This window comes from Nomascus leucogenys, chromosome 6, assembly GCF_006542625.1.
Source record: "Nomascus leucogenys isolate Asia chromosome 6, Asia_NLE_v1, whole genome shotgun sequence".
NCBI lineage: Eukaryota > Metazoa > Chordata > Mammalia > Primates > Hylobatidae > Nomascus > Nomascus leucogenys.
Window position 1 is genome coordinate 15,838,658 of NC_044386.1, and position 27,264 is coordinate 15,865,921.

The 27,264-nt window shown below is 44.4% G+C and overlaps 1 protein-coding gene and 1 pseudogene across 2 annotated transcripts in view; one reads left to right on the forward strand and one right to left on the reverse strand.

The window, feature by feature from the left end:
• The window catches only part of MYO10 (myosin X), a 274,349-nt gene that overhangs the window by 77,381 nt on the left and 169,704 nt on the right, over positions 1-27,264 (reverse strand). The window contains exons 10-19 of the mRNA XM_003263177.3: positions 26,827-26,956; positions 24,295-24,413; positions 22,137-22,283; positions 21,543-21,643; positions 21,370-21,436; positions 20,435-20,527; positions 19,948-20,016; positions 19,372-19,454; positions 15,696-15,804; positions 12,412-12,492 (exon numbers count right to left, since the gene is read on the reverse strand). Of these exons, the coding sequence (XP_003263225.3) occupies positions 12,412-12,492; positions 15,696-15,804; positions 19,372-19,454; positions 19,948-20,016; positions 20,435-20,527; positions 21,370-21,436; positions 21,543-21,643; positions 22,137-22,283; positions 24,295-24,413; positions 26,827-26,956 (999 nt within the window). The remainder of the gene's footprint in view (positions 1-12,411; positions 12,493-15,695; positions 15,805-19,371; positions 19,455-19,947; positions 20,017-20,434; positions 20,528-21,369; positions 21,437-21,542; positions 21,644-22,136; positions 22,284-24,294; positions 24,414-26,826; positions 26,957-27,264) is intronic.
• Positions 900-1,932, forward strand: LOC100587264 (annotated as a pseudogene). Its single transcript, XR_004030409.1, has one exon. The product of XR_004030409.1 is annotated as an ADP-ribosylation factor 3 pseudogene (transcript).

The following is a 27,264-nucleotide window of genomic DNA, read 5'->3' on the forward strand; positions in this document are numbered from 1 at the left end:
GTTAAAAATCAAGATAAAAATGTCCATCCCATAACAATGCCAAAGACTAAAGAAAAAATTTTTTTAAGGCTCCTTATGACAATCTGTCAGAAGTGACTTAAAACTTAAGAGAGAAAAGGTCTTAAAACAGTTAGATTTTCCTGTGACTCAGCTTACATTTGGGATTAAACTTGTTAGGACAAAATAAGTGGTAAAAATATAAACATACAATGTAAGTACGTATTATTTTACATACACAGTAACATGTAGCTGTACCATGTCCCCATGACCTCACTGAATACACATAACCGCCCTCCTTAGTAGGTACTGTCAATACACACACGTTAAACACAGCCACACAAGGTGTAGTGATGAGGCCTGAACCAAACCTAGGTGTGCACCTTTGATCTATTGCAGCGGTGGCTTCATGGGCTCCTCTGCACCTGGGTGGCTGTGCGATACCCTTCCCATGCCAACAGGATTATGGTGTATCATAATGTGCTAGACCCAGAGCAGCCCGACACCCTGGGTCTCAGCAGGCGTGGCGCAGGGCTTCCTGTGCCCTTGGTGCAGGACATGAAGGACTGAGTCACCCAGGCCCTGCGGGTAACTAAGCAGGCTTGCAGAGGGAGCGGTGGCTGGGGCTGGGGAACAGGTAGGGTAGTGGTCAATGCAGCTGTGAGAAAACAGTCACAAAAGATGAAACAGAAAATAAAAACAAACAACATGAAAGCAAACACAGGCAGCAAAAAGGCAGGCAAAGCTCTAAAAAAAAAAAAATACTCCTAATCGCCCACAAGAGCTTTGAGATGGTATTGCATAATGTGTTGATGTTTAAACAAAAATTCCGAGATAAAATTATGCTCAGAGGCTGTTTACTGGAGCAGGAAAATGTATTCTTATTAAGAGCTTAGTTCCGGTGCTAGGTGGAGGGAAGGAAGGAGGGAGCCGGGGAGTGGGCCAGGGCAGCAGCCGGGCTGAAGTCGGCTTGGGGAGCCAGAGGGAGCGGAGCGGAACCTGCGGGGCGGAGGTGGCGGCCGCAGCGGCACAGCTGATAGCAGGAACAGGATTCAAGTCTTTCATACCAGGGACCAGGCCAAAACCAGACTGCCACTGCCCCTACTTGGGCCCCACTGTCCCCAGAAAGCAGCTGCTGTGATCATGGGCAATATCTTTGGAAACCTTCTCAAGAGCCTGATTGGGAAGAAGGAGATGCGCATCCTGATGGTGGGCCTGGATGCCGCAAGAAAGACCACCATCCTATACAAGCTGAAACTGGGGGAGATCGTCACCACCATCCCTGCCATTGGGTTCAATGTGGAGACAGTGGAGTATAAGAACATCAGCTTCACAGTGTGGGATGTGGGTGGCCAGGACAAGATTCGACCCCTGTGGGGACACTACTTCCAGAACACCCAAGGGTTGATATTTGTGGTCGACAGCAATGAGCGGGAGCGAGTAAATGAGGCCCGGGAAGAGCTGATGAGAATGCTGGCGGAGGACGAGCTCCGGGATGCTGCACTCCTTGTCTTTGCAAACAAACAGGATCTGCCTAATGCTATGAACGCTGCTGAGATCACAGACAAGCTGGGCCTGCATTCCCTTCGTCACCGTAACTGGTACATTCAGGCCACCTGTGCCACCAGCGGGGACGGGCTGTACGAAGGCCTGGACTGGCTGGCCAATCAGCTCAAAAACAAGAAGTGAGAGCCAGACAGCCCTAACCAAGCGCCCCACCCACCCCGACATACCTACTGTCACCCTGCCCCTGTCCTACCCCTTCCTCTCCATTGCAAGTGTGGCCAGGGCCCTGGGTATCATGTCCGCATGCCCAGCAAGAGCCTTGCCTCCCCTGCTTCCCCTCGTTTTTCCTGTCCACCTATATGACCAATCCCTAATTGCTGTCCTGATGATGAGTCATTCCAATTTACTGGATTTAAAACAAAAAAAAAACAAAAAAAAAAGAGCTTAAAAATATTTGACACACTCCTATGAATGAATATCTGACATTTTCACGTTAATCTCAAATGGTTAGAAGAAGAGCAGCGAATGGAAGATGCAGAAATGCAGATTTCATTCTTTACAATGAAGACCTTTCCCAGGCCGGGCACGGCACGGTAGCTCACGCCAGTAATCCCAGCAATTTGGGAGGCACAGGCGTGTGGATCACCTGAGGTCAGGAGCTTGAGACCATCCTGGCCATCATGGTGAAACCCCGTCCCTACTAAAAATACAAAAATTAGCTGGGAGTGGTGGCGGGTGCCTGTAATCCCAGCTACTCTGGAGGCTGAGGCAAGAGAATTGCTTGAACCTGGGGGAGGTGGAGGTTGCAGTGAGCCAAGATCGTGCCATTGCACTCCAGCCTGGACCAAGAGCGAGACTCCATCTCAAAAAATAAAAATAAAAAAAAAAAAGACCTTTCCCATGAACAGTAAGGGCTTAAAAAACAAAAATTAAAAAGCAGACCAGGCGCGGTGACTCACATCTGTAATCCCAGCACTTTGGGAGGCCAAAGCAGGAGAATCGCTTGAGGCCAAAAGTTTGAGACCAGCCTGGGCAACACAGTAAGACCTCGTCCCTATGAAAAATTAAAAAATTAGCCAGGCCCAGTGGTGGTGTATGCCTGTACTCCCAGCTACTTGGGAGGCTGAGGCAGGAGATCGCTTGAGCCCAGGAGTTCAAGGCTTCTGCGAGTTATGATGGTGCCACTGTGCTCCAGCCTGGGCAACAGAATAAGACCTTGTCTCTCAAAAATAAAAAAATTAAAATTAAAAAAGCACCTGGGGCCAGGTGCGATGGCTCACACCTGTAATCCCAGCACTTTGGGAGGCCGAGGCGGGCGGATCACAAGGTTAGGAGATCGAGACCATCTTGGCTAACATGGTGAAACCCCGTCTCTACTAAAAATACAAAAAATTAGCTGGGCGTGGTGGTGGGTGCCTGTAATCCCAGCTACTCGGGAGGCTGGGGCAGGAGAATGGCGTGAACCCGGGAGGTGGAGCTTGCAGTGAGCCAAGATCGCGTCACTGCACTCCAGCCTGGGCGACAGAGCAAGACTCCGTCTCAAAAAAAAAAAAAAAAAAAAAAGCACCTGGCTACCTTTAAGTGTAAGGAAAGATTAAATTCTCTGTTTCTGAGGGCTCCTTAGGAAAAGGGAGGATGATCCCTTCATGCAACATTTAAAAGAGAGAACTAGATCATATTTCCTCAATTCTTAATGCAAACATGCTCCCATGCGGACATGCCTGAAACTGGGATGTGTCTCAGGCACGCTGTTGTTACAGTAAAGGGGTCCCAGTCCAGACCCCAAGAGAGGGTTCTTGGATCTCATGCAAGAAAGAATTCAGGGCGATTCTGTAGGGTAAAGTGAAAGCAAGTTTATTAAGAAAGTAAAGGAATAAAAGAATGGCTACTCCATAGACAGAGCAGCCCTGAGGGCTGCTGGTTGCCCATTTTTATGGTTATTTCTTGATGATATACTAAACAAGGGGTGCATTATTCGTGCCTCCCCTTTTTAGACAATATAGGGTAACTTCCTGAGGCTGCCATGGCATTTGTAAACTGTCACGGTGCTGATGGGAATGTCACAGTGAGGACGACCAGAGGTCACTCTTGTGGCCATCTTGGTTTTGGTCAGTTTTGGCCGGCTTCTTTACTGCAAGCTGTTTTATCAGCAAGGTCTTTAGGACCTGTATCTTGTGCTGACCTCCTATCTCATCCTGTGACTTCGAATGACTGCGTCTGGGAACGCAGCCTAGTAGGTTTCAGCCTCATTTTCCCCAGCTCCTATTCAAGATGGAGTTGCTCTGGTTCACACATCTCTGATATTATCACCCAGGCAGCCACCATGCTGCGACCAGTGCCTGGAAGTGAGTGAATTTCATCATACTTTTTGTACCATCTTTGCAAATTATGGACACTACTGCCACTCCTCACATCAAGTCCAGCTGTCCTTTAAGCGGAGTTGAAATATCACAGTACAGATTTACCAGTGAAACAGAAAGTTATTTTATCTGCAAAAAGGCCTGGAAACAGAAAGGCAAGGTGCCTATTTGTGGTGGATGAATGACCTCCATTTCATACTTTCTGCAAAGCAATGAGCAAGAGCTAAGCGATAAGAAATCATTGCGCTCTGCTGTAATCGGTGGTGCCTTTGCTTCCACAGTGACAGGAAACAAGGATGCATTTTACGCTTGTGGAATTTAGATTCTGTGAAAAAATGTTTGGACTGAGTGAATAGTCTATAATTCCAGAAAGTTCCATCTCAATGTTAAAATCTAATGTTTAATTAACCTTTCAGTTTAAACCTTGTCATGTGGCAGATCCTCACACCCAGACTCCCTGCTCGATTGTGGCAGATAACAAAGCCCTTTGGGGGAATACTCATTTGGAGATGGGGATATTTGTATATGAAGCACCAGCCTCCAGACCAAGAAGTATTTGTGAACGAGCCCCTGGTGCTGTGCTTGGCTGTTCCTAAAGGGCCCTGAACCTGAGGTGGGGCTATGTCTAGAAGGGGTCAGCTGAGGGAGGTAGACAGGGTGAAGGAGCATGTCAGCATAAAAAGATTGATACACATTAAAGACACCACCCCAAAACTGACCTACTGGCGATGCCCAGGTATCCTCCAACTACACAAATCAAAGATGATCAAAGAGAAAAGCATGCCAAAAATAAAATAAATGAAATCAACTAAAACAGAATCTGTGGCAATAGGATTAAAGATGGTGCATACGTTTTTATCTTTTGCACAGCTGAGCACTCACACACCATGAGCAATTTCTACAATGTACCATGATGGGTAACTTAACGTTACTGAGCACCTATAAATAGTCTGGACCCCGAGGTGTGCATCAGGGTGCAAAGGCTGAGACAGACCCTGCAGAGCTGCACTTGGTCTTCTATATTCACTGAACACTGTATTCACAAACTAGCATTAGGGCCGAGAGACCAAAGTCAAAAGCTTAGTAAGGCTAAAGAGAAATCAGATGCATAAAAGAAGATAGAGGCTGGGCGCGGTGGCTCACGCCTGTAATCCCAGCACTTTGGGAGGCCGAGGCGGGCGGATCACGAGGTCAGGAGATCGAGGTCATCCTGGCTAACACGGTGAAACCCCCATCTCTACTAAAAATACAAAAAATTAGCCATGCATGGTGGCAGGTGCCTGCAGTCCCAGCTACTTGGGAGGCTGAGGCAGGAGAATCACTTGAACCCTGAAGGTGGAGCTTGCAGCAAGCCGAGATTGCGTCAATGCACTATAGACTGGGTGACAGAGTGAGACTTCGTCTCAAAAAAAAAAAAAAAAAAAAAGATACAGGAAGAAAAAAAGAGAAAAAGATATAGGAATAATAACATGGGACCCAAAATTCAAGGCAAGAAATGTGTCACATTATCATCAGAACTTTTTTTTTTTTGAGACGGGGTCTTGCCCTGTCGCCCAGGCTGGAGTGCAGTGGCGCGAGCTCGGCTCACTGCAATCTCCACCTCCCGGGTTCATGCCATTCTCCTGCCTCAGCCTCCCGAGTAGCTGGGACTACAGGCGCCCGCCACCACACCCAGCTAATTTTTTGTATTTTTAGTAGAGACGGGGTTTCACCGTGTTAGCCAGAATGGTCTTGATCTCCTGACCTCATGATCCACCCACCTCGGCCTCCCAAAGTGCTGAGATTACAGGCGTGAGCCACCGCGCCCGGCCTCAGAACTTTTTAAAGAAATATTTTGTCTGTGTTTTTCTCTTTGAGACAGGTCTCACTATGTCGTACAGGCCGAAGTGCACTAGTGCGATCTTGGCTCACTGCAGCCTTGACCTCCCAGGCTCAGATGATCCTCTCACCTCAGCCTCTCAAGTAGCTGGGACTACAGGTGTACACTACCATTCCTGGCTACTTTTTGTTTTTTGGGGTTTTTTTTTCTCACCCAGGCAGGAGTGCAGTGGTGTGATCTCAGCTCACTGCAACCTACACCTCCTGGGTTCAAACGACTCTCGTGCCTCAGCCTCCCAAGTAGCTGGGGTTACAGGTGCACACCACCACGCCCAGCAAATTTTTGTATTTTTGGTAGAGATGGGGTTTCACCCTGTTGGCCAGGCTGGTCTCGAACTCCCCCTCAGCCTTCCAAAGTGCTGGGATTACAGGTGTGAGCCACCATTCCCAGCCCTTTTTGTATTTTTCTTTTTCTTTTTTTTTTTTTTGTAGAGACAGGGTTTAGCCATGTAGCCCAGGCTGGGCTATAACTCCTGGGCTCAAGCCATCTGCCTGGCTCCCAAAGTGCTAGGATTACAGGTGTGAGCCATCGTGCCTGGTCAGGTCTGAAATAAAGAAAGGAAATGAAGAAAGGAAGAAAGAAAAGAAAAAGAGGGAGGGAGGAAGGGAGGGAGAAATAGCAGGCAGCACCCGGGTTACAAAAATATAAATCCCCAGGAGGAAACGTGCTAGATTCATTAAATTCATTCATCAAATTATTACACCTCTGGAAACAAAAGGCTCATGCTTCCATAATATCTGCACAGAGCTCTCACTGCATGTGTGTGGTCATGAGTTATCTAGGATGTTGTCAACCTGAGGGGCTGAGTCTGACCTAAGAAGGAGTCCCATGGAAGAGAGGAATAGGGGTCATCAGGACTCATTTATGTGAAAGGAGCTGACATCCCCCCAAAGTCCTTGACAGAAGACCCCTGTGTGAGATGGTTTACACATCCTTATCTTCATCCTTGTGTCTTGGGGTAGAGACAGATGGGGCTGCAAGATCGACAGCCCACATGGCTCACGTGACCTCCCTAACTCCACTCCACGTCTCCAGCTTCCTTCTCTCACTTGATATTCCATTTTCCAGCAAATTTGGCTGCATGGAAACTCTAGCCCTACTGGTTTCCCTCCCCTGGGGCCTGGTCTTCAGCCTCCCCCAGCACAGGCATCTCTCCCTTCTTCTCTTCGGTAAACCTAACTCTATGCCACACACAGTGGCTCCCAGCACTTTGGGAGGCCGAGGCGTGCAGACCACTTGAGATCAGGAGTTCGAGACCAGCTTGGCCAACATGGTGAAAAGCCATCTCTGTTAAAAATACAAAAATCAGCTGGGCGTGGTGGCACATGCCTGTAATCCTAGCTACTCGGAAGGCTGAGGCAGGAGAATCACTTGAACCCGGGAGGTGGAGGTTGCAGTGAACTGAGATTGCGCCACTGCACTCCAGCCTGGGCGACAGAGAGACTACGTCTCAAAAAAAAAAAAAAAAAAAAAAAGATAAACCCTATCCCAAGAGGCTGCTTGGGCTAGAGGCCTTCTTCCACCAGACCCCAGTCTCAGAAACATTAGGTGATTAGGCTCCTGCTTTTTTGGAGAAGGCTGGACTGAATCTTTGAGGGTATTGTTCTGTTAAGTCAAAGATTTGAAGATGATGCTGCTGGAACCCATGATGTTTCCTTCCTAGAATCTGCATCCTGGACACAGCAAACCTAAAGACCGAACAGGGAGGAGAGCCAGCCAGACGTGTTCCAAGAGGCAGCCCAGGCTGAATCTGCAGGCAACTGCCAGCAACTCCTTCTCAAACCCAGAAGGTGTTCCTGATGTGTATCAGTCAGTTCCCTTCTTTAATTCTGCCCTGAACCTCCTCGGGGCTTTTCTGAAGAATGTTAATGAGAGACTTTTCTGCCTGGAACCTACTTGCTAAAACACCAGGCAGGGACACCCTTGGGGAGATTCTGAGGAGGAAAAGCAGGTTTTCTATCTTAGAGAAATCTGTGGTTGGCTGGAGCACTTTTGGGTACCACTGCCACCGCCCAAGCACATCACAATCAAAAAAGCTAAAAGTCCTCATTACCAATGAAAACTCGTGGAATGGAGAAGTCTACCCTTTGTGAACTCTGAAAACTCTAAGCTCAGAGGAGGGTTATATCCAAGGCCAAGGCCCGCTGCAGACTGGCATCTCTCAGGAGGCAGGCTTTTCCAGCTGCTTTCTCACTGAGCGCCAGTGAGGCTAGCAAAGTGCCTTCTATACAATACCCAAGATTAGTAAAAGGCTGTTTATAGTAAAAGAAAAAAGCCCGCATATTGTGACACCTGAATTGCCATATGTGTTCAGCATTTCAATTATACACTCCTCCTTTGCACCTGTTTTTCAAAACAATACATAAAAAATCCAAATTAAAAAAAAAAATTAACGACCCAAACAAAAGCTCACAAAGGATTTCTAGATTCTTCAGCCCCAGATGCGCATTCTGGGGTTCAAACACTTGGCAAGGAGGAGAGGCAGCCTGCTGTAACAGCCACGGCGGGTAAAGGGGGTGTGCTCCCACTAGCCCAGCGAATGTGGCAGTCTACTCCTGAAGGCACGAAGGCAGCTACAGGTGTTTCTGTTGTTCCAATGCTACAGATCTCTAGGTTATAGACTTTACAGCTGCCATTCTTACGTCTTTATGATCATATAACACACACACAAAAATACTTCTGGCCAGGCTCAGTGGCTCACACCTGTAATCCCAGCACTCTGGGAGGCCGAGGTGGGCAGATAACCTGAGGTCAGGAGTTTGAGAACAGCCTGACCAACATGGAGAAACCCCATCTCTACTAAAAATACAAAATTAGCAGGGTGTGGTAGTGCATGCCTATAATCCCAGCTACTCAGGAGGCTGAGGCAGGAGACTCACTTGAACTCGGGAGGCGGAGGTTGTGGTGAGCCGAGATTGTGCCATTGCACTTCAGCCTGGGCAATAAGAGCAAAACTGTCTCAAAAAAAAAAAAAAAAGTCTATATTTTCTAAAACCCATGCTCCTTCCTTCTGAATAATACACAAAATACCTAAATACACACATATTTGCATACGACCTCCCAAGTCCTTTGGTGGACTGCGACTGGAGAGGAAAACGAGGTGAGGAGAAACCGTCTCATCCCTCCATGCTGAAAATACACATTCCCCATCTCTGGAGAGGAAGAGGGCAAGATTTTTCCTGTGAAATTTCTATAAGAATCTATCTTTGGATTTAAAAAAAATGTATAAGGAACTCTAAATAAAGGTCATTTGCATACATTTCACAGAACGTAATAGGCAGTGACAGTCCAGTATTTCCAATGGAACCAAATGAATGCTAATCGAGTCATGGCTATCTTGCCATAAGCAAATTAGCATCTCCGTTTACCATCACACCTGCATTTTAGGCCTCAGACAAGTCAGCTCTTGTGCCTCTGCCTTCACTTGCTGAGTGCCTTTATTTTTTCATTTTTTTGAGACGGCGTCTCACTCTGTTGCCCAGGCTGGAGTGCAATGTCGCGATCTCAGCTCATGGCAACCTCCATCTCCCAGGTTCAGGTAATTCTCCTGCCTCAGCCTCCCAAGTAGCTGGGATTACAGGCACACGCCACCAAACCTGGCTAATTTTTTTTTTTTTTTTAGTAGAGACGAGGTTTCACCATGTTGGCCAGGCTGGTCTCCAATTCCGCCCATCTTGGCCTCCCAAAGTCCCGGGATTACAGGCGTAAGCCACTGCCCCCAGCCTTCTGAGTGCCTTTAAAAGGGCACCAAGACATTCTTTAGAAGGTTTCTATAGCCGATCACTGGTGCGTTATTAATTAGTGTCTGCCATACTTCAGGACACATAAAGTGAGCCAATACAAATGCAAACGTGAGGTTGAGTTAGTTCATTTTCTAAATGCAAAATCCAAAGCAATTAGGTCCTATCAAATCTCAGCATGGAAAAATAAGGTCGGTTCTGCAATATTCTGGCTGTTGAACTGCTTCCAAGCAGGCCTAATTTCAAAAGCTAGTACAATTTATAGGAAAAACTAACTCTGTGCCATCCACGAGAGAAAACAGAAACACTGGGGACTGAGTGTTTCAAATTAAAGTTTCTATCTTTATTACAGCACTGCCAGGGCAGGAATTTAAGATGCCTACGATTGTAAAACTGTTTCACACCACGAAGAATGGGACAAAAGCTTCCAATTAGACTATGGCTCACCAGAAACTGTGAAATGCATCCCAGCAACCAAGACTTTATTTTTTTAATTTGTATTTTTTGAAACAGAGTCTTGCTGTATCCCACAGGCTGGAGCGCAGTGGCGTGATCTCGGCTCACTGCAGCCTCCGCCTCCCGGGTTCAAGCAATTCTCCTGTCTCAGCCTCCCAAGTAGCTGGGACTACAGACGTGTGCCACCACGCCTGGCTAATTTTTGTATTTTTAGTAGATACAGTTTCACCATATTGGCCAGGCTGGTTTCGAATTTCTGACCTCAAGTCATCCACCCACCTCTCAGCCTCCCAAAGTGCTGGGATTACAAGCGTGAGCTACCACGCCTAGCCACACACCCAGGACTTTAAATTGACAAAAGACCTTGCACGTTTGAAAGATGAAATATGGCACTATTATCCTTATTGTAAAAAGGAGAGAGAACGCCATCAGAGATTGAGCAACTCCTGGGAGTCTACATCAAACACCAAAGCCCACTTCTATTGTCTGGGAAATACTGCCCACCAGAGTGTGCAAAGCAAACCAAGTGGAATATAAACCAGCTACATGACATAGTGTTATATATGGAGAGATGTTCTAACTATTAATTTCCTACATTATGTCCCCAAAAAAGCTATGCATTTGTTTATGTTGCCATTTTTTTGATGATAACCTTAAATATTTTGACATACATTTGAAAAATGGAAAGATGGCTTACTTTTTAAACTACCAGAACCATGCACATAAAGTCAGCACAGATCTTCAACAGAAAACCACTTTGTCACTTCAGGTCACACAAACACCAAATTCTCACCATCATATCTCACAGTAAGGTAACAAATTGAACAGATTACTTTCTCTTAAAGAGATGTCCAATTTTGCCTCTCTAGAAGACAGATAATTCAACATTGTGGTTATGGTTTTTTTTTTTTTTTTTTTTTTTTTTGAGACAGAGCCTTGCTCTGTCGCCCAGTCTGGAGTGCAGGGGCATGACCTCAGCTCACTGCAAGCTCTGCGTCCTGGGTTCAGGCCATTCTCCTGCCTCAGCCTCCCGAGTAGCTGGGACTACAGGCACCCGCCACCACGCCCGGCTAGTTTTTTTATACTTTTAGTAGAGACGTGGTTTCACCGTGTTAGCCAGGATGGTCTCAATCTCCTGACCTTGTGATCCACCTGCCTTGGCCTCCCAAAGTGCTGGGATTACAGGCGTGAGCCACTGCGCCTGCCCTCTTTTTTTTTTTTTTTTTTTGGGAGACAGAGTCTGGCTCTATCTCCCAGGCTGGAGTGCAGCGGCAGATCTTGGCTCACTGCAACCTCCACCTCCTGGGTTCAAGTGATTCTCGTGCCTCAGCCTCCTGAGTTGCTGGGATTATAGGTGAGTGCCACCATGCCTAGCTAATTTCTGTATTTTTAGTAGAGATAGGGTTTCACCATGTTGGCCAGGCTGGTCTCAAACTCCTAACCTCATGTGATCTGACCGCCTCAACCTCCCAAAGTGCTGGGATTTTGGGATTACAGGTGTGAGCCACCGTGTCCAGCTACTGTGGTTCTTACAAGCATACATCTTTCGATTATAAATGAGGAATCCATGTAATATTAAGCCAAAGGCAATTGGTTGGCATGATAAAAAACAAGATCCAGCATCAGTCAAGTTACGAGAATATAATAAACCAAGTCTCATGGGAAACAGTTCAGATCAGATTTTTTACCTTAAACCTTATGAGAATGGCATCTAGTTCTTTAAAATCAGGAGCTCTTAAAATTAAAATTTTGTAGGGGTTTTCTCACATAAGAAGCATTCCTAAGAGGCTGTTTGCTGAATCAAAATAATTTAAATGTATTAAGAATACTTTAAGACAAGCTACCTAATTAGCTGTGGATTCAGCAACTGCATATATCTAACACTATAGTTTCTTTGTTTAGGTAGCTTTTCCTTTTTAAGCTCACATTCCTTCTAATCGGATTATGAAATTAGAAAGCTAAAATCAAAGAGCCAAGACATTAATACTTATGACAACCTTTAGTGTCTTCTAATTAGTTATAAACCACTATTTAAAGTACTTAAAATCTAGCATTACTACCTAAAGCCTCTTCATCGTGTTTAAAATAACAATAAAGCAAAAAAAGGACAAATAAAAACTTAAAAATCAGCCACCACACATCAAATATTTCCTCTAAAAAAGGTGTATCACACTCTGAAACTTTTCCCAAGAATTTTAAACCAAATGCTAAAAAAAAAAAAAAAGTAAAGGCTTCACAATGTTTCCTTTTAAAATAGATGTCCCTAAAGCTTAATAACATCACTCAAAAGCAGACTAACAGGCCCAAGGGACAAAGGGAACTTTTTCATTTAATGTCAAGTTATAATAATGTCATATCCATTTCCAACCATCTACAATGAAAGGACTTTGGAGAAACCAAATCTGTGAGTAACCACCCCAGGAGGCTGTGTCCCTCGAGACAGATCCCAGCCTGGGACTGTCATCAATCTTACCTTCTGCATGTTTGGCTTGATACAGCGAACAAAGAAAGGATTAGAGGAGCTTAGTGTTGCCATTAAGGAATGCAGTGAGTCCTATTAGAAAGAAAAAGTATATGTTGATTTAGTCTCTCATTATGTCATTCTTTAAATTTCTTAATACTCTAGGCACTTAGAAACAATAATTTAAAAAACACAATATAAATCATAGGAGTAATAACTTAGAGGTTTTCATTTTTTAATTGTCAGTCTAATATAAAATAAACATATTGAGTCAATGTATTAATAATTGAAATTATTTGATAATATACCAAACTCATTTATCACTTCCTTTGAAATAGTACAATTTTATTTTATTTTATTTTATTTTTTGTTTGAGACGGAGTCTCGCTCTGTCACCCAGGCTGGAGTGCAGTGGCGCGATCTCGGCTTGCTGTAAGCTCCGCCTCCCGGGCTCACACCATTCTCTCCTGCCTCAGCCTCCGGAGTAGCTGAGACTACAGGCACCCACCACCATGCCCGGATAATTTTTTTGTATTTTTAGTGGAGACGGGGTTTCACCGTGTTAGCCAGGATGGTCTCGATCTCCTGACCTCGTGATCCACCCGCCTCAGCCTCCCAAAGTGCTGGGATTAGAGGCGTGAGCCACCGCGCCTGGCCTGAAATAGTACAATTTTAATAAACCATTCTGTCAACAAACAAAAATCATCCTAGGATATTTCAATGTTTAGTACAGAAAAACTGAGAAACAGCCACTCTTCCACTGTCATTATTCTTCCCAATTCATTAGTTCCATCGAAATGACAGTCTATGCCAGCACTTCACTGGTCTGAGCCACAGTCTCTCACTCTTACCTTCAAATCACCAGACTTACAGACTCCAGATCAATCTTTAATACTACTTTCTTTTCCAAATTTTTTTTTTTTTTTTTTTTTTTTTTTAGAGTTTTTAACATTTACCAAAGCAGATAGAAGCATACAATGAGTTCTCATTACCAGCTTCAGCTCAGGGCTAATCTCATTTCGCCTGATCCATACATACTATACCCACCCCTGTGGAAAAGCAAATCCCAGACATGATGTGATTTCATCCATCAGCATTTTAGTACGTAGGATTAAAGGCTAAACACTTTAAAGCACTGTGTAACCCACAGCATCATCACACCTGAAAAGATCTGACATTAATTCCTTAAACTAATATTAAAATGTACAGTGGTCTCACATTTCATATTAAAATGCTCAACTGCTTCAAATTTTGATTTTTAAAAATTTTATTTATTTATTTATTTGAGACAGGGTCTCACTCTGTCACCCAGGCTGGAGTACAGTGGCGAGATCACAGCTCACTGCAGCTTCAACCTTCCAGACTCAAGTGATCCTCCTGCCTCAGCCTCCTGAGTAGCTGGGACTACAAGGGCATGCCACCATGCCCGACTAACTTTTTAATTTTTTTCTGTAGAGATGAGGCCTTGCTATGTTGCCCAGGCTGGTCTCGAACTCCTCGACTGAAGCAATCTTTCCACCTAGGCCTCCTAAAGTGCTGGGATTATAAGCATGTGTCACCGTGCCCAGCCCATAAATTTTAAAGGGTTTGTTCTTTGGCATCAAAATGCAAATATGGTCCATTCATTGTAGTTGGTGGATGCATCTTCTAAGTCTCTTTTAATCCATTGGCTTTCCCTCCATCTCTGTCTCTTTTTTCTTCTCGTAATCTTGTTGAAGAAAACTGAACTGTCTGAACACTACATGGATTAATTACTTCTCCAGCTCAGAAAACTTTAAAATTTCTCACAGGACAAAACATCCTGACGTTCACGGCCCTTCATATTTTGATACCAACTTAAATTCTCAGCAGGTGTCCTGTCTGGCTGGTGTTCTACTGTCTGTTGACGGTCCTCAGAGACAGGACTTGCATCTCTGTGTCTGGGCTTTTCTCCTGCCTTCGCCTGCACCTGGAAAGCTCACCCACCCTTTTCCATTTCCTTCACTGCTAGTCCAGTTTAAAGTCTCAAACATTTCAAAAACTTTCCAAGGCTGGGTGCAGTGGCTCACGTCTGTAATTCTAGCAGTTTGGGAGGCTGAGATAGGAGGATCGCTGGAGGCCAGAACTTTGAGATCAGCCTGGGCAACATAATAAGACCCCATCTCAGTAAAACATCTAAAAATCAGCTGGGTGTGAAAAATCAGCCAGGCATGGTGGTGCATGCCTCTAGTCTCAGCTACTTGGGAGGCTGAGGCAGAAGAATGGCTTGAATCTGGGAGGTAGAGGTTGCAGTGAGCTGAGATCGTGCCATTGCATTCCAGCCTGGGTGACAGAGCGAGACTCTGTCTTAAAAAAAAAAAAAAAAAAAATGTCGGGTGTACACCTGTAGTGCCAGCTACTCAGGAGGCTGAGGGGGAGAATCACTTGAGCCTGGGAGTTTGAGGTTGCAGTGAGGCGTGATTACACCACTGCACTCCAGTCTGGGTGACAGAACAAGACCCTGTCTCTCTCTCACACACACACACACACACACACACACGGGAAAAAAAAAGCTTTCTCAGAGAAGTCCTGGCAAAACCGACCTTCTAGAAAAAGAAAACTGAACACCTCCGCTGGAGATTAAGAGCCTAGGACAAGGTAACTGACATCGGTCTTATCTAACCAGGGGGAAAAACATCCAGATATGAGAAGAAATATATCCCATTTCCACATGAGCCTCTAAATACAAATCAGAGTGGTCCCAAATGGCCTTAAGAAGTTTGCTATTTCAAAAGCTTAGAAGAAATAGCCATTTATTTTTTAAAAAAGGATCTACATGTTTTCATCTGACTCAGAGAACAAGTCTATTTTATTTCTTTTTTCTTTTTTTTTAGACAGAGTCTAGGTCTTACTCTGTCACCCAGGCTGGAGTGCAGTGGTGCAATCACAGCTCTCTGCAATCTTCATCTCCCAGGCTCAGGAAGTCCTCCCACCTCAGCCTCCTGAGTAGCTGGGACTACAGGCATGCGCCACTGCGCCCAGATAATTTCTGTATTTTTTGTAGAGACGGGATTTCACCACGTTGCCCTGGCTGGTTTTGAACCCCTGAGCTCAGGTGATCTGCCCACTTCGGCCTCCCAAAGTGATGAGATTACAGGCGTGAGCCAAAACTCTATTTTATTTCTAAAGCACTATCTAGTTTAAAAGCATGATATAAAAGGAAACAAAATTAAACAAATATTCTTATAGACTTCACATACACCCAAATCCTCTTTTCAATTCTTAATCTTAAAAACACAGTAACGATGGATTCCTCTAAGCCAGCAGTGAAAACGAACCTTGAACTGTGAGCTGACTGTAGGCCGCCGATGTTTGCTTCCACATTTCAAGGTATCCTGGTTGTTGCGGCTTGAAACATGTTCAAAAAGATCGTAGATAAAGTCAAATCTGTGTGAGGCAAGAGCAGGAGGACAGTGAGGCACACACACCCATTATTAGGTGCAAGATTACTGTAATTAATGGTGCCCTTTCCCAATGATAATTCAAAGTAATACACCCTAGGCCTGGAAGAACTAAGACAGCTTCCGAAGATTTCAAACCAACCACTGCCAAAGAGCTTTAGGCACTGAAAACACGTGGCAGTGTCAGAGACCAGAGTCTTGCAGAGAAGGGGACTGGCATGACAGTGACAAAGGGTGGTATCCCACTTAGGAGCTCTGTGCTTTCTGGAATGCCATCTATGCCTCTGTAGCCTCCGTCTCCTCACTTGCAAAAGTGAGTTGTTAGTTTTGCCCATCTTGCAGTGTTGCAAAGATTGAAGCAGTTAACGGATGGAAAGGTGCTCCTGGGGATGGAAAGGTGCTCCTGGGGAACACTAATTACAGGGTGAGGCAGGCGATGGTTCAAATCCTGTCTCCCCACTTCCCGGCTGTGCTGCTTGGGCAAGATGTTTCATCTCTCTCTAAGCCTCAGTTTTTTCATCTGGAAAATGGAGGTAATTTTTGAATTTATCCCCTAATGCCAGGTGAGAATGAAAGGAGAACATGCATGTAAAAAGGCAGAAAGCATGGTACTTGGCATATCATATATATTGATATTAGTTATTATTTAAAAAGTTCTGTAAAATCCATTGCTACTATTAACAAGGTAAAAGTGAAAAGCTTCCCAATAATTTTTTTTTTTTTTTTAAGACAGAGTTTCACTCTTTCACCCAGGCGGGAGTGCAGTGGTGTGATCTCAGCTCACTGCAACCTCTGCCTCCTGGGTTCAAGTGATTCTCCTGCTTCAGCCTCCTGAGTAGCTGGGATTATAGGCACCTGCCATCACGCCCAGCTAATCTTTATATTTTGTAGTAGAGACGGGGTTTCACCATGTTGGCCAGGCTGGTCTTGAACTCCTGACCTCAGGTGATCCACCTGCCTTGGCCTCCCAAAGTGCTAGGATTACAGGTGTGAGCCACTGCACCCACCCAGCCTTCAATAATTTTTAAATCTTCCTTGTATGGAAGGTATCATGGGCTATGGAGCTGGCGGGGTTGGTGGCTTCACCGTCACCAGGACAGTCAGGGAAGACTTGTGAGCAACTGCCTCCTCATAAGTGGCAATATTAGAGCTTTCCCTAGTCGCTTCTTGCTTTGCCCCATTTCATTTTTGTTCTCAGGTGCTCTTTAATGCTCACTCTTTGAAGTTCTCTAACTGTGCTTTGAGCTCTTTGGAGAGAAGCTTTGGTTCCATTAAAATGTCACAGATGTCAAAGGTGAAAGAGAGTGAAGCAAGTGAACAGCCCCAGCTCCTTGGTTTGCAAAGGGAAACCTGGGGTCGAGACAGGAAGTTCTTTACCCCACTCACAAAACTGCTTCACGCTAGCACAGAGGCAGCCAGCGAAACTCCACCTCGCTGGTCTCCAGGCCTGCAATCTTTTCACTACGACAAACTGCGTCTACTTAACATCAATATAGGGCTTTTATTTAAACATATTGCATTAAATCGCATTAAACTAAGAAATTGCTTTGACAGCATGCTATGGTGTTTTTTAAACACCCATCATTTTTACAGGTCTGAAAACTCACCTAAAAATAAAATAGCTAACAATGTTGTAAATAGTGAATCCTCACATAGAAGAGTTAAAGGAAGTTTGAAGATCAAATGTTTCAAATTCTGAGTTTCTAGGCTGATAGTACCTTATATGGGCTCCCTTCGTCCCAATTCATTTCTATCTAAGTGACAGGTGGCCATCTAGTATTTACATTTCTAAAAGTATTATAGCTTTTAAACTTTTTTGCTACTTTCCTTCCTTAGATACTAAAAATGTGTTTTTGTTACAGATTCCCACCAGATCCAACACAGGTGCTGAAAGCTTTCAGGAAAGGGTTTTTTCCCTAAACTCTTTCTCTCTTACAAAGCCTCCTAAAAATAGGACACTTCCGCCAGGCGCGGTGGCTCACGCCTGTAATCCCAGCACTTTGGGAGGCCGAGGCGGGCGGATCACAAGGTCAGGAGATGGAGACCATCCTGGCTAACATGGTGAAACCCCGTCTCTACTAAAAATACAAAAAAAATAAAAATAAAAAAATAGCCAGGCATGGTGGCAGGCGCCTGTAGTCCCAGCTACTCAGGAGGCTGAGGCAGGAGAACAGCATGAACCCGGGAGGCAGAGGTTGCAGTGAGCCGAGACTGCAGCACTGCACTCCAGTCTGGGTGACAGAATGAGACTCTGTCTCAAAAAAATAAAAAAAAGGCCGGGCGCAGTGGCTCATGCCTGTAATTCCAGCACTTTGGAAGGCCAAGGCGGGTGGATCACGAGGTCAGAAGATCAAGACCATCCTGGCTAACATGGTGAAACCCCGTCTCTACTAAAAATACAAAAAATTCTCCGGGCATGGTGGCGGGCGCCTGTAGTCCCAGCTACTCCGGAGGCTGAGGGAGGAGAATGGCGTGAGCCCGGGAGGCGGAGCTTGCAGCAAGCGGAGATCGCAACACTGCACTCCAGCCTGGGTGACAGAGCGAGACTCCCTCTCAAAAAAATAAATAAATAAATAAATAAATAAATAAATAAATAAATAAAAATAGGACACTTCCTGGTCTAATACATACAAATAGCTAATCACTGCAAGTTTCTGTGTGTTTTCTTTATTGATTTAATGGTGTAAATTTATAATTCATGAATGAATAAATGAATATGTAATAAATTTATAATTATAGCTGAATTAAGGCGTTTATTTTACTAACTAGAGACATAGGAGTCCTATAAAACCAAGGCTGAAATCAACTTAACCACACAGCTCTAAGCTCCCTGTGAAGAAAGCAGGCCACACTGCTTAAGATCTTAGGTTCTCAAGCCAACCAGACCAGATCAAAACAGGACTCGATGGCCCAAGTTGAGAAGTCTTGGGGAAGTCACTTAACAGCTTTAACTGCTTCAAGCCTCAGTTTCCTCATCTGCATAAGAGGATTAATAACAGTATGGGCCTCTGTGGTTGGTTTATTTCAGTACCTCACTAAATGGCAGTCATTGCTTGTATTATTATTATTGTTATTATTTATGTATTTATTTATTTTGAAACAGAGTTTCATTCTTGTCACCCAGGCTGGACTGCAATGGCGCAATCTGGGGTCACTGCAACCTCCACCTCCCAGGTTAAAGCGATTCTCCTGTTTCAGCCTCCCAAGTAGCTGCGATTACAGGTGCCTGCCACCATGCTTGGCTAATTTTTGTATTTTCAGTAGAGATGGGGTTTCAATATGTTGGCCAGGCTGGTCTCAAACTCCTGACCTCAGGTGATTCGCCCACCTTGGTGTCCCAAAGTGCTGGGATTACATGTGTGAGCCACCGCGCCCGACCTTGCTTGTATTATTATGTTATACTTTTGAGTTATTTCGTTGATGAAGCATTACCTGGAAAAACAATACTAAGTTTCTTACATAACAGCAATTTGTTCTATATTTGTGAATTAAAAGCATTTGCACAAATATTCATTTGCTTGCTAAGGACTTCTCAGGGAGAAGACTGACATACCGGCTTTCCCTTAGCAAATTGAGAAGGTCATCTCGAAACGTATCTCTGTTCTTCTCCAAGATACCTCGGACATCATATTGCACCTAGTTTTAATAAATAAGAGAGGAGAAAACTGATGGAAAGAATAGTTTCAGGTCATAAACAACTTCCCTGAAAGAGCCACAAAAAGAAATCATTCCAATAAATTTATTTATTTTTTAAGAGACAGGGTCTTGCTCTATTTCCCAGGCTGAAGTGCAGTGACGTGACCATAGCTCATGCAGCCTCAAATTCCTATGCCCAAGCAATCCTCCCACCTCGGCCTCCAGAACAGCTGGGACAACAGATGTGTCACCACGCCAGGCTAACTTTTTAAAAAATATCTTGTAGATATTTTTTATATCTATGTTGCCCAGGCTGGTCTCAAACTCCTGTCATCAAGTGATCCTCCTGCTTCAGCCTCCCAAAGTACTGCAACTATAGGATCATGTGAGCTACCATGCCCAGCCCAAAAAATTCATGATTGGCTTCTGAAACTACTGTTTTCTCTAAATACCAAACAGGCAACTATCACTAGGTATCTTAATAAAAAGTTACCTCTCCAGCATAGTGCTTCACTCCAAAATTGTTAACTGCAACTCTGGGCTTCACATAAAAGTGGTTATTCTGAAAGAAAAAAAAAAATACAATGCCTCATTTCACTCACTGATTTCCTTTGACTTCCAGAGAACACTAAATACAAAAGACAGTGAAAATCATTTCCAAACTTGCCATGGATCTGTGTTTCAGGACACGGCATATGGTGCACTTTATAAAAACCATGTTAACTCTCGACTGTGTCATTATAATAGATTAACAATTTTATGTTCTCTAAATAAGCTTGGGCATTCTGACAAGTAGCCCCAAATCTAACCCTTTTGCTTATTTCAATTTAGTTCTAGTAATAGGAGAACAGCTTTGGTGTGAGAATAAATGTTCAGTGTGGGAGGCACAGTTGGACCAACAGACTGACATGCCTGGTTTGTGACCCTAACCCACAGATGTGCTACTCCGATGTGATGAAGAATTGCAGGTTTCGACATACCGCATGCTGACTGTGTAGCTTCTCCAATAAGGTGCTGTCTGTGGCTTGAGGAAAATGGCTTTCTTCATTGATAAGGGCTAGGAGGCCAAGTTTCTAGAAGAAAGAAGAAAAAGAAAAAATGAATTAAAAGTTGAATGTGGCTGGATGCATGGGTAGCTCATGCCTGTAATCCCAGCACTTTGGGAGGCCAAGACAGGCAGAGCATTTGAGGTCAGGAGTTCGAGACCAGCCTGGCGAACAGTGAAACCCTGTTTCTACTAAAAATACAAAAAAATTAACTGGGCGTGGTGGCGTACACCTGTAATCCCAGCTACTGGGGAGGCTGAGGCAGCAGAATCACTTGAACCTGGGAGATGGAGGTTGCAGTGAGCCAAGACTGTGTCACTGTACTCCAGCCTGGGCAACAGAGTGAGACTCCGTCTCGGAAAAAAAAAAAAAAAAATGTTGAACGTGTGCGTCCCAAACTATTTGAGAGCTCTCCTCTACTCTCTAACAAATGAGTGGTTAAAAGAAAAGACATGGTAATTTCTTGACTGGAAAATCCATAATGATACGCTATAGAGAAAACCAATTAAGTTCTTATACAAATCTTAAAAAAAAATTGAACCCATTGCAATTTTGTGGATAAAACTTTTACAACTGGCAAATCTATATTAGTACTTCAAGGCTTTGCTTCTGACTTAAAAATCTAAGGGAAGCCAATTTACACACTGTTGATTCTAAAATACTGAGTTCAATGAGACAATAGGTTTGAAGCAGCCAAGTATTTAAATTCAACCTTGCACATTTACATTTATGTTTCCAAATGGTCCATTGTGTTCTAAACATTCACATCTTTGATGTGCGTGTTCGTGCACGTTATTTTGTTCCCATAAACATGAATCAGCCCAGCTGGACCCCCTTGGGACTGTAACCATTCTTCAAAAATACATTACCTTCTCAATCAAGTCCAGGCATTCTCCATTGTCTATCCAGTCAATATCTTCCCACACTAATCCTTCCCTGTCGGAAGATTTTAAATAGCCAAGTTGAATGAAAACATAGCTTCAAAACTAATCTAGTTGCTGCTTTAAAAAAAAAATTGAAATGGAATTCTATGAGTGCTTACCGGCTATATTCTAGTTGTTCTAAAGAAAAAATATGCTTGTTGAAGTACTCCTGAAGTTTCTCATTTGCATAGTTTATATTGAACTGTTCAAAGTGATTAACCTAAGGGGGGAAAGCATTCAATAAGTATCTTTAGTGCACTCACAATTATATGGAAAGGTGAAGAAAAGATTTAAAAAAGATCTGCAGAGAAAAATATCAATGCTTGTTGCCTGGCGCAGTGGCTCGCACCTGTAATCCCAGCACTTTGGGAGGCTGAGGTGGGCAGATCACCTGAGGTCGGGAGTCCAAGACCAGCCTGACCAACATGGTACAACCCAGTCTCTATTGAAAATACAAGAAAAATTGGCAGGCTGTGGTGGCAGACACCTGTAATCTCAGCTACTTGGGAGGCTGAGGTGGGAGAATCACTTGAACCAGGAGGTAGAAATTGCAGTGAGCTGTGATCATGCCACTGTGCTCCAGCCTGGGAGACAGAGTGAGACTCCATCTCAAAAAAAAAGAAAAAAAAAAGAGTTTGCTCACCGAGATTTGTTAAATAGCAGCTAATAATGGACAGAAGAGAATTCATGTGCTGCACTGTTAGGAAGCCTACCTCGAAGTTTTCAAATCCAAAGATGTCGAGGATGCCAATAGACTTGAAGTCCTCATTGCCCTTGATCCTGCTGTTGATCTTCTTGATTACCCACTCAAAGCAGCACGCATACAGAGCCATGGCCAGGGAGTCCCTGCTGTCTACTGCCTGTGGGAGAGGAAGCGGCACAGAATCAGCTGACCCCGGGCACCCCAGACAGGCAAGGCCATCCGTGCCCCACTCGAGAGACACACACAAGACTAGCACAGCATCCGGCCCTCCAGTGTGAAGTCAATCGATACCATCTAGGAAAGGACAGGTATCTAAAGAAAAGATAAACCAGAACTCACATATTTCCTTTCTGTTAAGATTAAATACCAGGATTCCAAACTCAACTTGCTATGTTGAGTTACACAAAAGAATCTAAACCATATCTACGGTACAAATGTTACCAGGTTTTTTTTGTTTTTGTTTTTTTTTTGAGGTGGAGTCTAGCTCTGTTGCCCAGGCGGGAATGCAATGGCGCGATCTCGGCTCACAGCAACCTCCACCTCCCGGGTTCAAGTGATTCTCCTGCTTCAGCCTCCTGAGTAGCTGGGATTATAGGCATGCACCACCGCACCCAGCTAATTTTTCTATTTTCAGTAGAGACGGGGTTTCTCCATGTTGGTCCGGCTGGTCTCAAACTCCTGACCTCAGGTGATCCACCTGCCTTGGCCTCCCAAAGTGCTGGGATTACAGGCGTGCGCCACCGTGCCTGGCACCAGGTTTAAAACAGTGATTAAGACGTGAGCTCTTGGCGGGCGCAGTGGCTCACGCTTGTAATCCCAGCACTTTGGGAGGCCGAGGCGGGCGGATCACGAGGTCAGGAGATCGGACCACGGTGAACCCCGTCTCTACTAAAATACAAAAAAATAGCCGGGCGTGGTGGCGGCGCCTGTAGTCCCAGCTACTCGGAGAGGCTGAGGCAGGAGAATGGCGTGAACCCGGGAGGCGGAGCTTGCAGTGAGCCAAGATTGCGCCACTGCACTCCAGCCTGGGACAGGCGAGACTCCGTCTCCAAAAAAAAAAAAAAAAAAAAAAAAAAAAAAAGACGTGAGCTCGGCCAAAATTTTCTGATTTTCTATTATACTTTGTATTTACAAAGTTTTTCTTCATCATATGGTCAGCATTTTTATTTATCCAATTAAAAACATAATAGAAGAGTGTGATGGTTAATACTGAGTGTCAACTTGATTGAAGGATACAAAGTATTAATCCTGGGTGTTGCCTGTGTGGGTGACATCTGAGTCAGTGGGCTAGGGAAGGCACATCTATCCTTAATCTGGTGGGCACAATCTAATCAGCTTCCAGTGAATATAACGCAGGCAGAAAAATGTGAAAAGGCGAGACTGGCCCAGCCTCCCAGCCTATACCTTTCTCCCATGCTGGATACTTCCTGCCCTAGAACATCGGACTCCAACTTCTTCAGTTTTGGGACTCAGACTGGCTCTCCTTGCTCCTTGGCTTGCACACAGCCTATTGTGGGACCTTCTGATCATGTAAGTTAATACTTAATAAACTCCCCTTTGTATCTATCAATCTATCTATCATATTCTGTCCCTCTAAGAGAACCCTAATACAAAGAGCTAGCACATATACATTGGCTCAAGGCAGTAGCAGAGGCAAATATAAATAAAACATTATTATGATACTGTTTTCATTATAACAACACATGATTGTTGTAGGTAATGTTTATTTAGTGCTTACTCTGTACCAGACATTAAATGCTCAGCATCTATTTGTTGTTTTTATTCTTACAAGAATCCTGTGAATTAGGTATAATTATCCTTGTCCTATAGTGGAGGAAACTGAGGCATGGTGACTAAATTTCCCAAGAGCAGACAGTAGTAAGTAGAAGGGTCAAGTTCAAAGTCAGGCAATCTGCATTTGACCCATTCTCTTAAACAACAATTAGATGTTGTTTTAGACAATTAGACAGCAATTCAATTGCTTTGTCTATTCCCAATCCTTCGGTATCTTCTTTATTTTGATCATGAACCAAAGTCATTTGAACAGTTATTAATATATTACAGTTATAATATAACTGTTATTATAGTTACATATCTGAATCAAACCTATGGATCTGAAAACCCAGGAGTGTCTAGTAAGGCAAGATCGGATGGCAAAGCGTGTGTACCTGTTGAACATTGAGAGGCGTGAGGATCTCTTCTCCCCTGAGGAACATTGATCTCTGGGTCAAAGCATCTGTGAGCTGTGTTGGGTCCAGCCCAAGTAACTCTGCAGATCTACCCAGAGCTGCAGAGAATAAGACAAAGGTGAATGAACCCACCGCCCCCGAGAAGCTAAGCAGGCTTAGCGATACCTTAACGCAGAGAACACTCCTGAATCCCTCAGGCAGAGTTTAGAGATTGCATGTTATCGCTAAGTTATTCACTCCCTTAGTGAATCCTAGAGGTTAGTAGCATAGAGCCTCATGCTTGGACGAAGTGTGGTCTGGGAATCCTACGGGTGTCCCCAAGATCCTGTCAGAGGTTTGCAACTACTTTTTTTTTCTTTTTGAGACGGAGTCTCCCTCTGTCGCCCGGGCTGGAGTGCAGTGGCATGATCTCAGCTCACTGCAAGCTCCGCCTCCCAGGTTCACACCATTCTCCCAGTAGCTGGGACTATAGGCACCTGCTACCACGCCCAGCTAATTTTTTGTATATTTAGTAGAGACGGGGTTTCACCATGTTGGCCAGGATGGTCTCGATCTCTTGACCTCGTGATCCACCCGCCTCGGCCTCCCAAAGTGCTGGGATTACAGGCGTGAGCAACCGCGCCCGGCCTACTTTCTTTGTTTTTTTTTTTTTTTTTTCTGAGATGGAGTCTCACTCTGTAGCCCAGGCTGGAGTACGGTGGCATGATCTCAGCTCACTGCAACCTCCGCCTCCCGGGTTCAAGCGATTCTCTTGCCTCAGCTTCCCAAGTAGCTAGGATTACAGGTGCCCGCCACCACACCTGGCTAATTTTTGTATTTTTAGTAGAGACGGGTTTCACCATATCGGCCTGGCTGGTCTCAAACTCCTGACCTCACGGGATCCACCTACCTCGGCCTCCCAAAGTTCTGGGATTACAGGCATGAGCCACTGAGCCCAGCTCCCAACTGTCTTTCAATATGTCAGACATTAAAGAAATTTGCAAAAAGATAAGACAATGGGACTATTCTTCCTGTTTTCTGATTTGGAAAATAGTCTTTTAAATAAAAATGGAACATTTACTTTAGTATGCAATGGGTTTATTATTGTTCTTTTTAAATTAATAAAGAACATTTTTTAAACATCTCATTTTAACTTTTGAAGTTTTCACTTTTTTTTGAGATAGAGTCTCACTTTGTCACCCAGGCTATAGTGCACTGGCGTGATCTTGGCTCATTGCAACCTCCACCTCCCGGGTTCAAGAGATTCTCGTGCCTCAGTCTCCCAAGTAGCTGGAATTACAGGTGCACACCACCACACCTGGCTAATTTTTTGTTTTTAGTGGAGACAGGGTTTCACCCTGTTGGCCAGGTTGGTCTCGAACTCCTGACCTCAAGTGATCCACCTGCCTCATCCTCCCAAAGCGCTAGGATTACAGGCATGAGCCACTGTGCCCAGCCAAAGTTTTAACTTTTAATGTGGTAAACATCAACAGATACAACCCACATAAACAAAAGCTCTCTGGGGTTCTCTGATTTTTGAGAATATTAAGAGGTGCTGGGTGGAACCAGACATTTGAGAATTATTGGCCTACAGTTCTGGTCTCCTCTAGAACCACTTTGAACTTCAACTCATCCAATTTCCAGCTTCCATGACCTCATCTATTGCTTTCATCAGAAAAGTTTTAAAAATTAATACATAAGTCACTCATGCAAAATGACAACTGACATAGCTATATGTTAACTCATTTTATCTTGACAGCAAATCTCTGAGACACTGTACAGGTGAGAAGTCACGAGTGTTCAGGGGATAAATAACACAGGAAACAGCATGAAGCGGGGGAGGGCTATGAACCCAGCAAACTGGCTTGCAAAACAAAGGGTCTTAACCATTTTACCACGCTGGCACTCAACAGGACTATGCCACCTGACTCTCAACACTTTCCTATGTCGATTCCTGGTTGCTCATATTTCCATGTACTTGACTCATTTTCCTTCTTTTTAAAAAGAGAACACAGTCGCTATCCCAATTGACTAGTAACTTTTCATACACTCTGAGCCATTCCTAACCGATGCTTCATATCTGATACAACTAACATTCTGTAGCTCTCTATTCAAGGAGTCAGAACATTTTCTCTTTTTTTCTTCTTTTGTGAGACAAGATCTCACTCTGTCACCCAGACTGGAGTGCAGTGGCATCATCTCAGCTCATTGCAGCTTCGACTCACAGAGGCTCAGGTGATCCTCCCACCTCAGCCTCCCAAGCAGCTGGGACTACAGGAGCACACCATCATGCCTGGCTAATTTTTGTATTTTTAGTAGAGATGGGGTTTGGCCACATTGCCCAGGCTGGTCTCGAACTACTGGGCTCAAGCAATCTGCCCGTCTCCGCCTCCCAAAGCGCTGGGGTTACAGGCAAGAGCCATCGCACCTGGCCAGAATTTTCTCTCTAAAAGACTACACAGTCAATAATTTCGGTTTAAGTTTCCTACGGGGAACAAAAGGAGTGAGGAGGGCAGGCAGGCATAATCTTACCTGTTTTGAAGGGAACCTGCGCCCCACCAGCAGTGATAAATTCTATGTTCCCAAGATGCAGTATACCAGCAAGCAGCCTTGACACTTCCCGAACTTCCTCCTTGCTGAACTGCATCACGTCCATTGCCGTCTAGAAGAAAATAAATGTATTTAATTTTATGTTGGTTTTTCACACTGAAGAAAACGTAGAATACCTCTGATAATATAAAATTACTAGGTGCTATTGAAAAGGCAAAGAAACAAAAAATAGATACATAACCACTCACTTGTTTTTTTGTTTTGAGACAGAGTCTCACTCTGTCACCCAGGCTGGAGTGCAGTGGCACGATCTTGGCTCACTGCAACCTCTGCCTCCCGGGTTCAAGTGATTCTCGTGCCTCAGCCTCCCGAGTAGCTGGGATTACAGGTGTGTGCCACCATGCCTAGCTAATTTTTTTT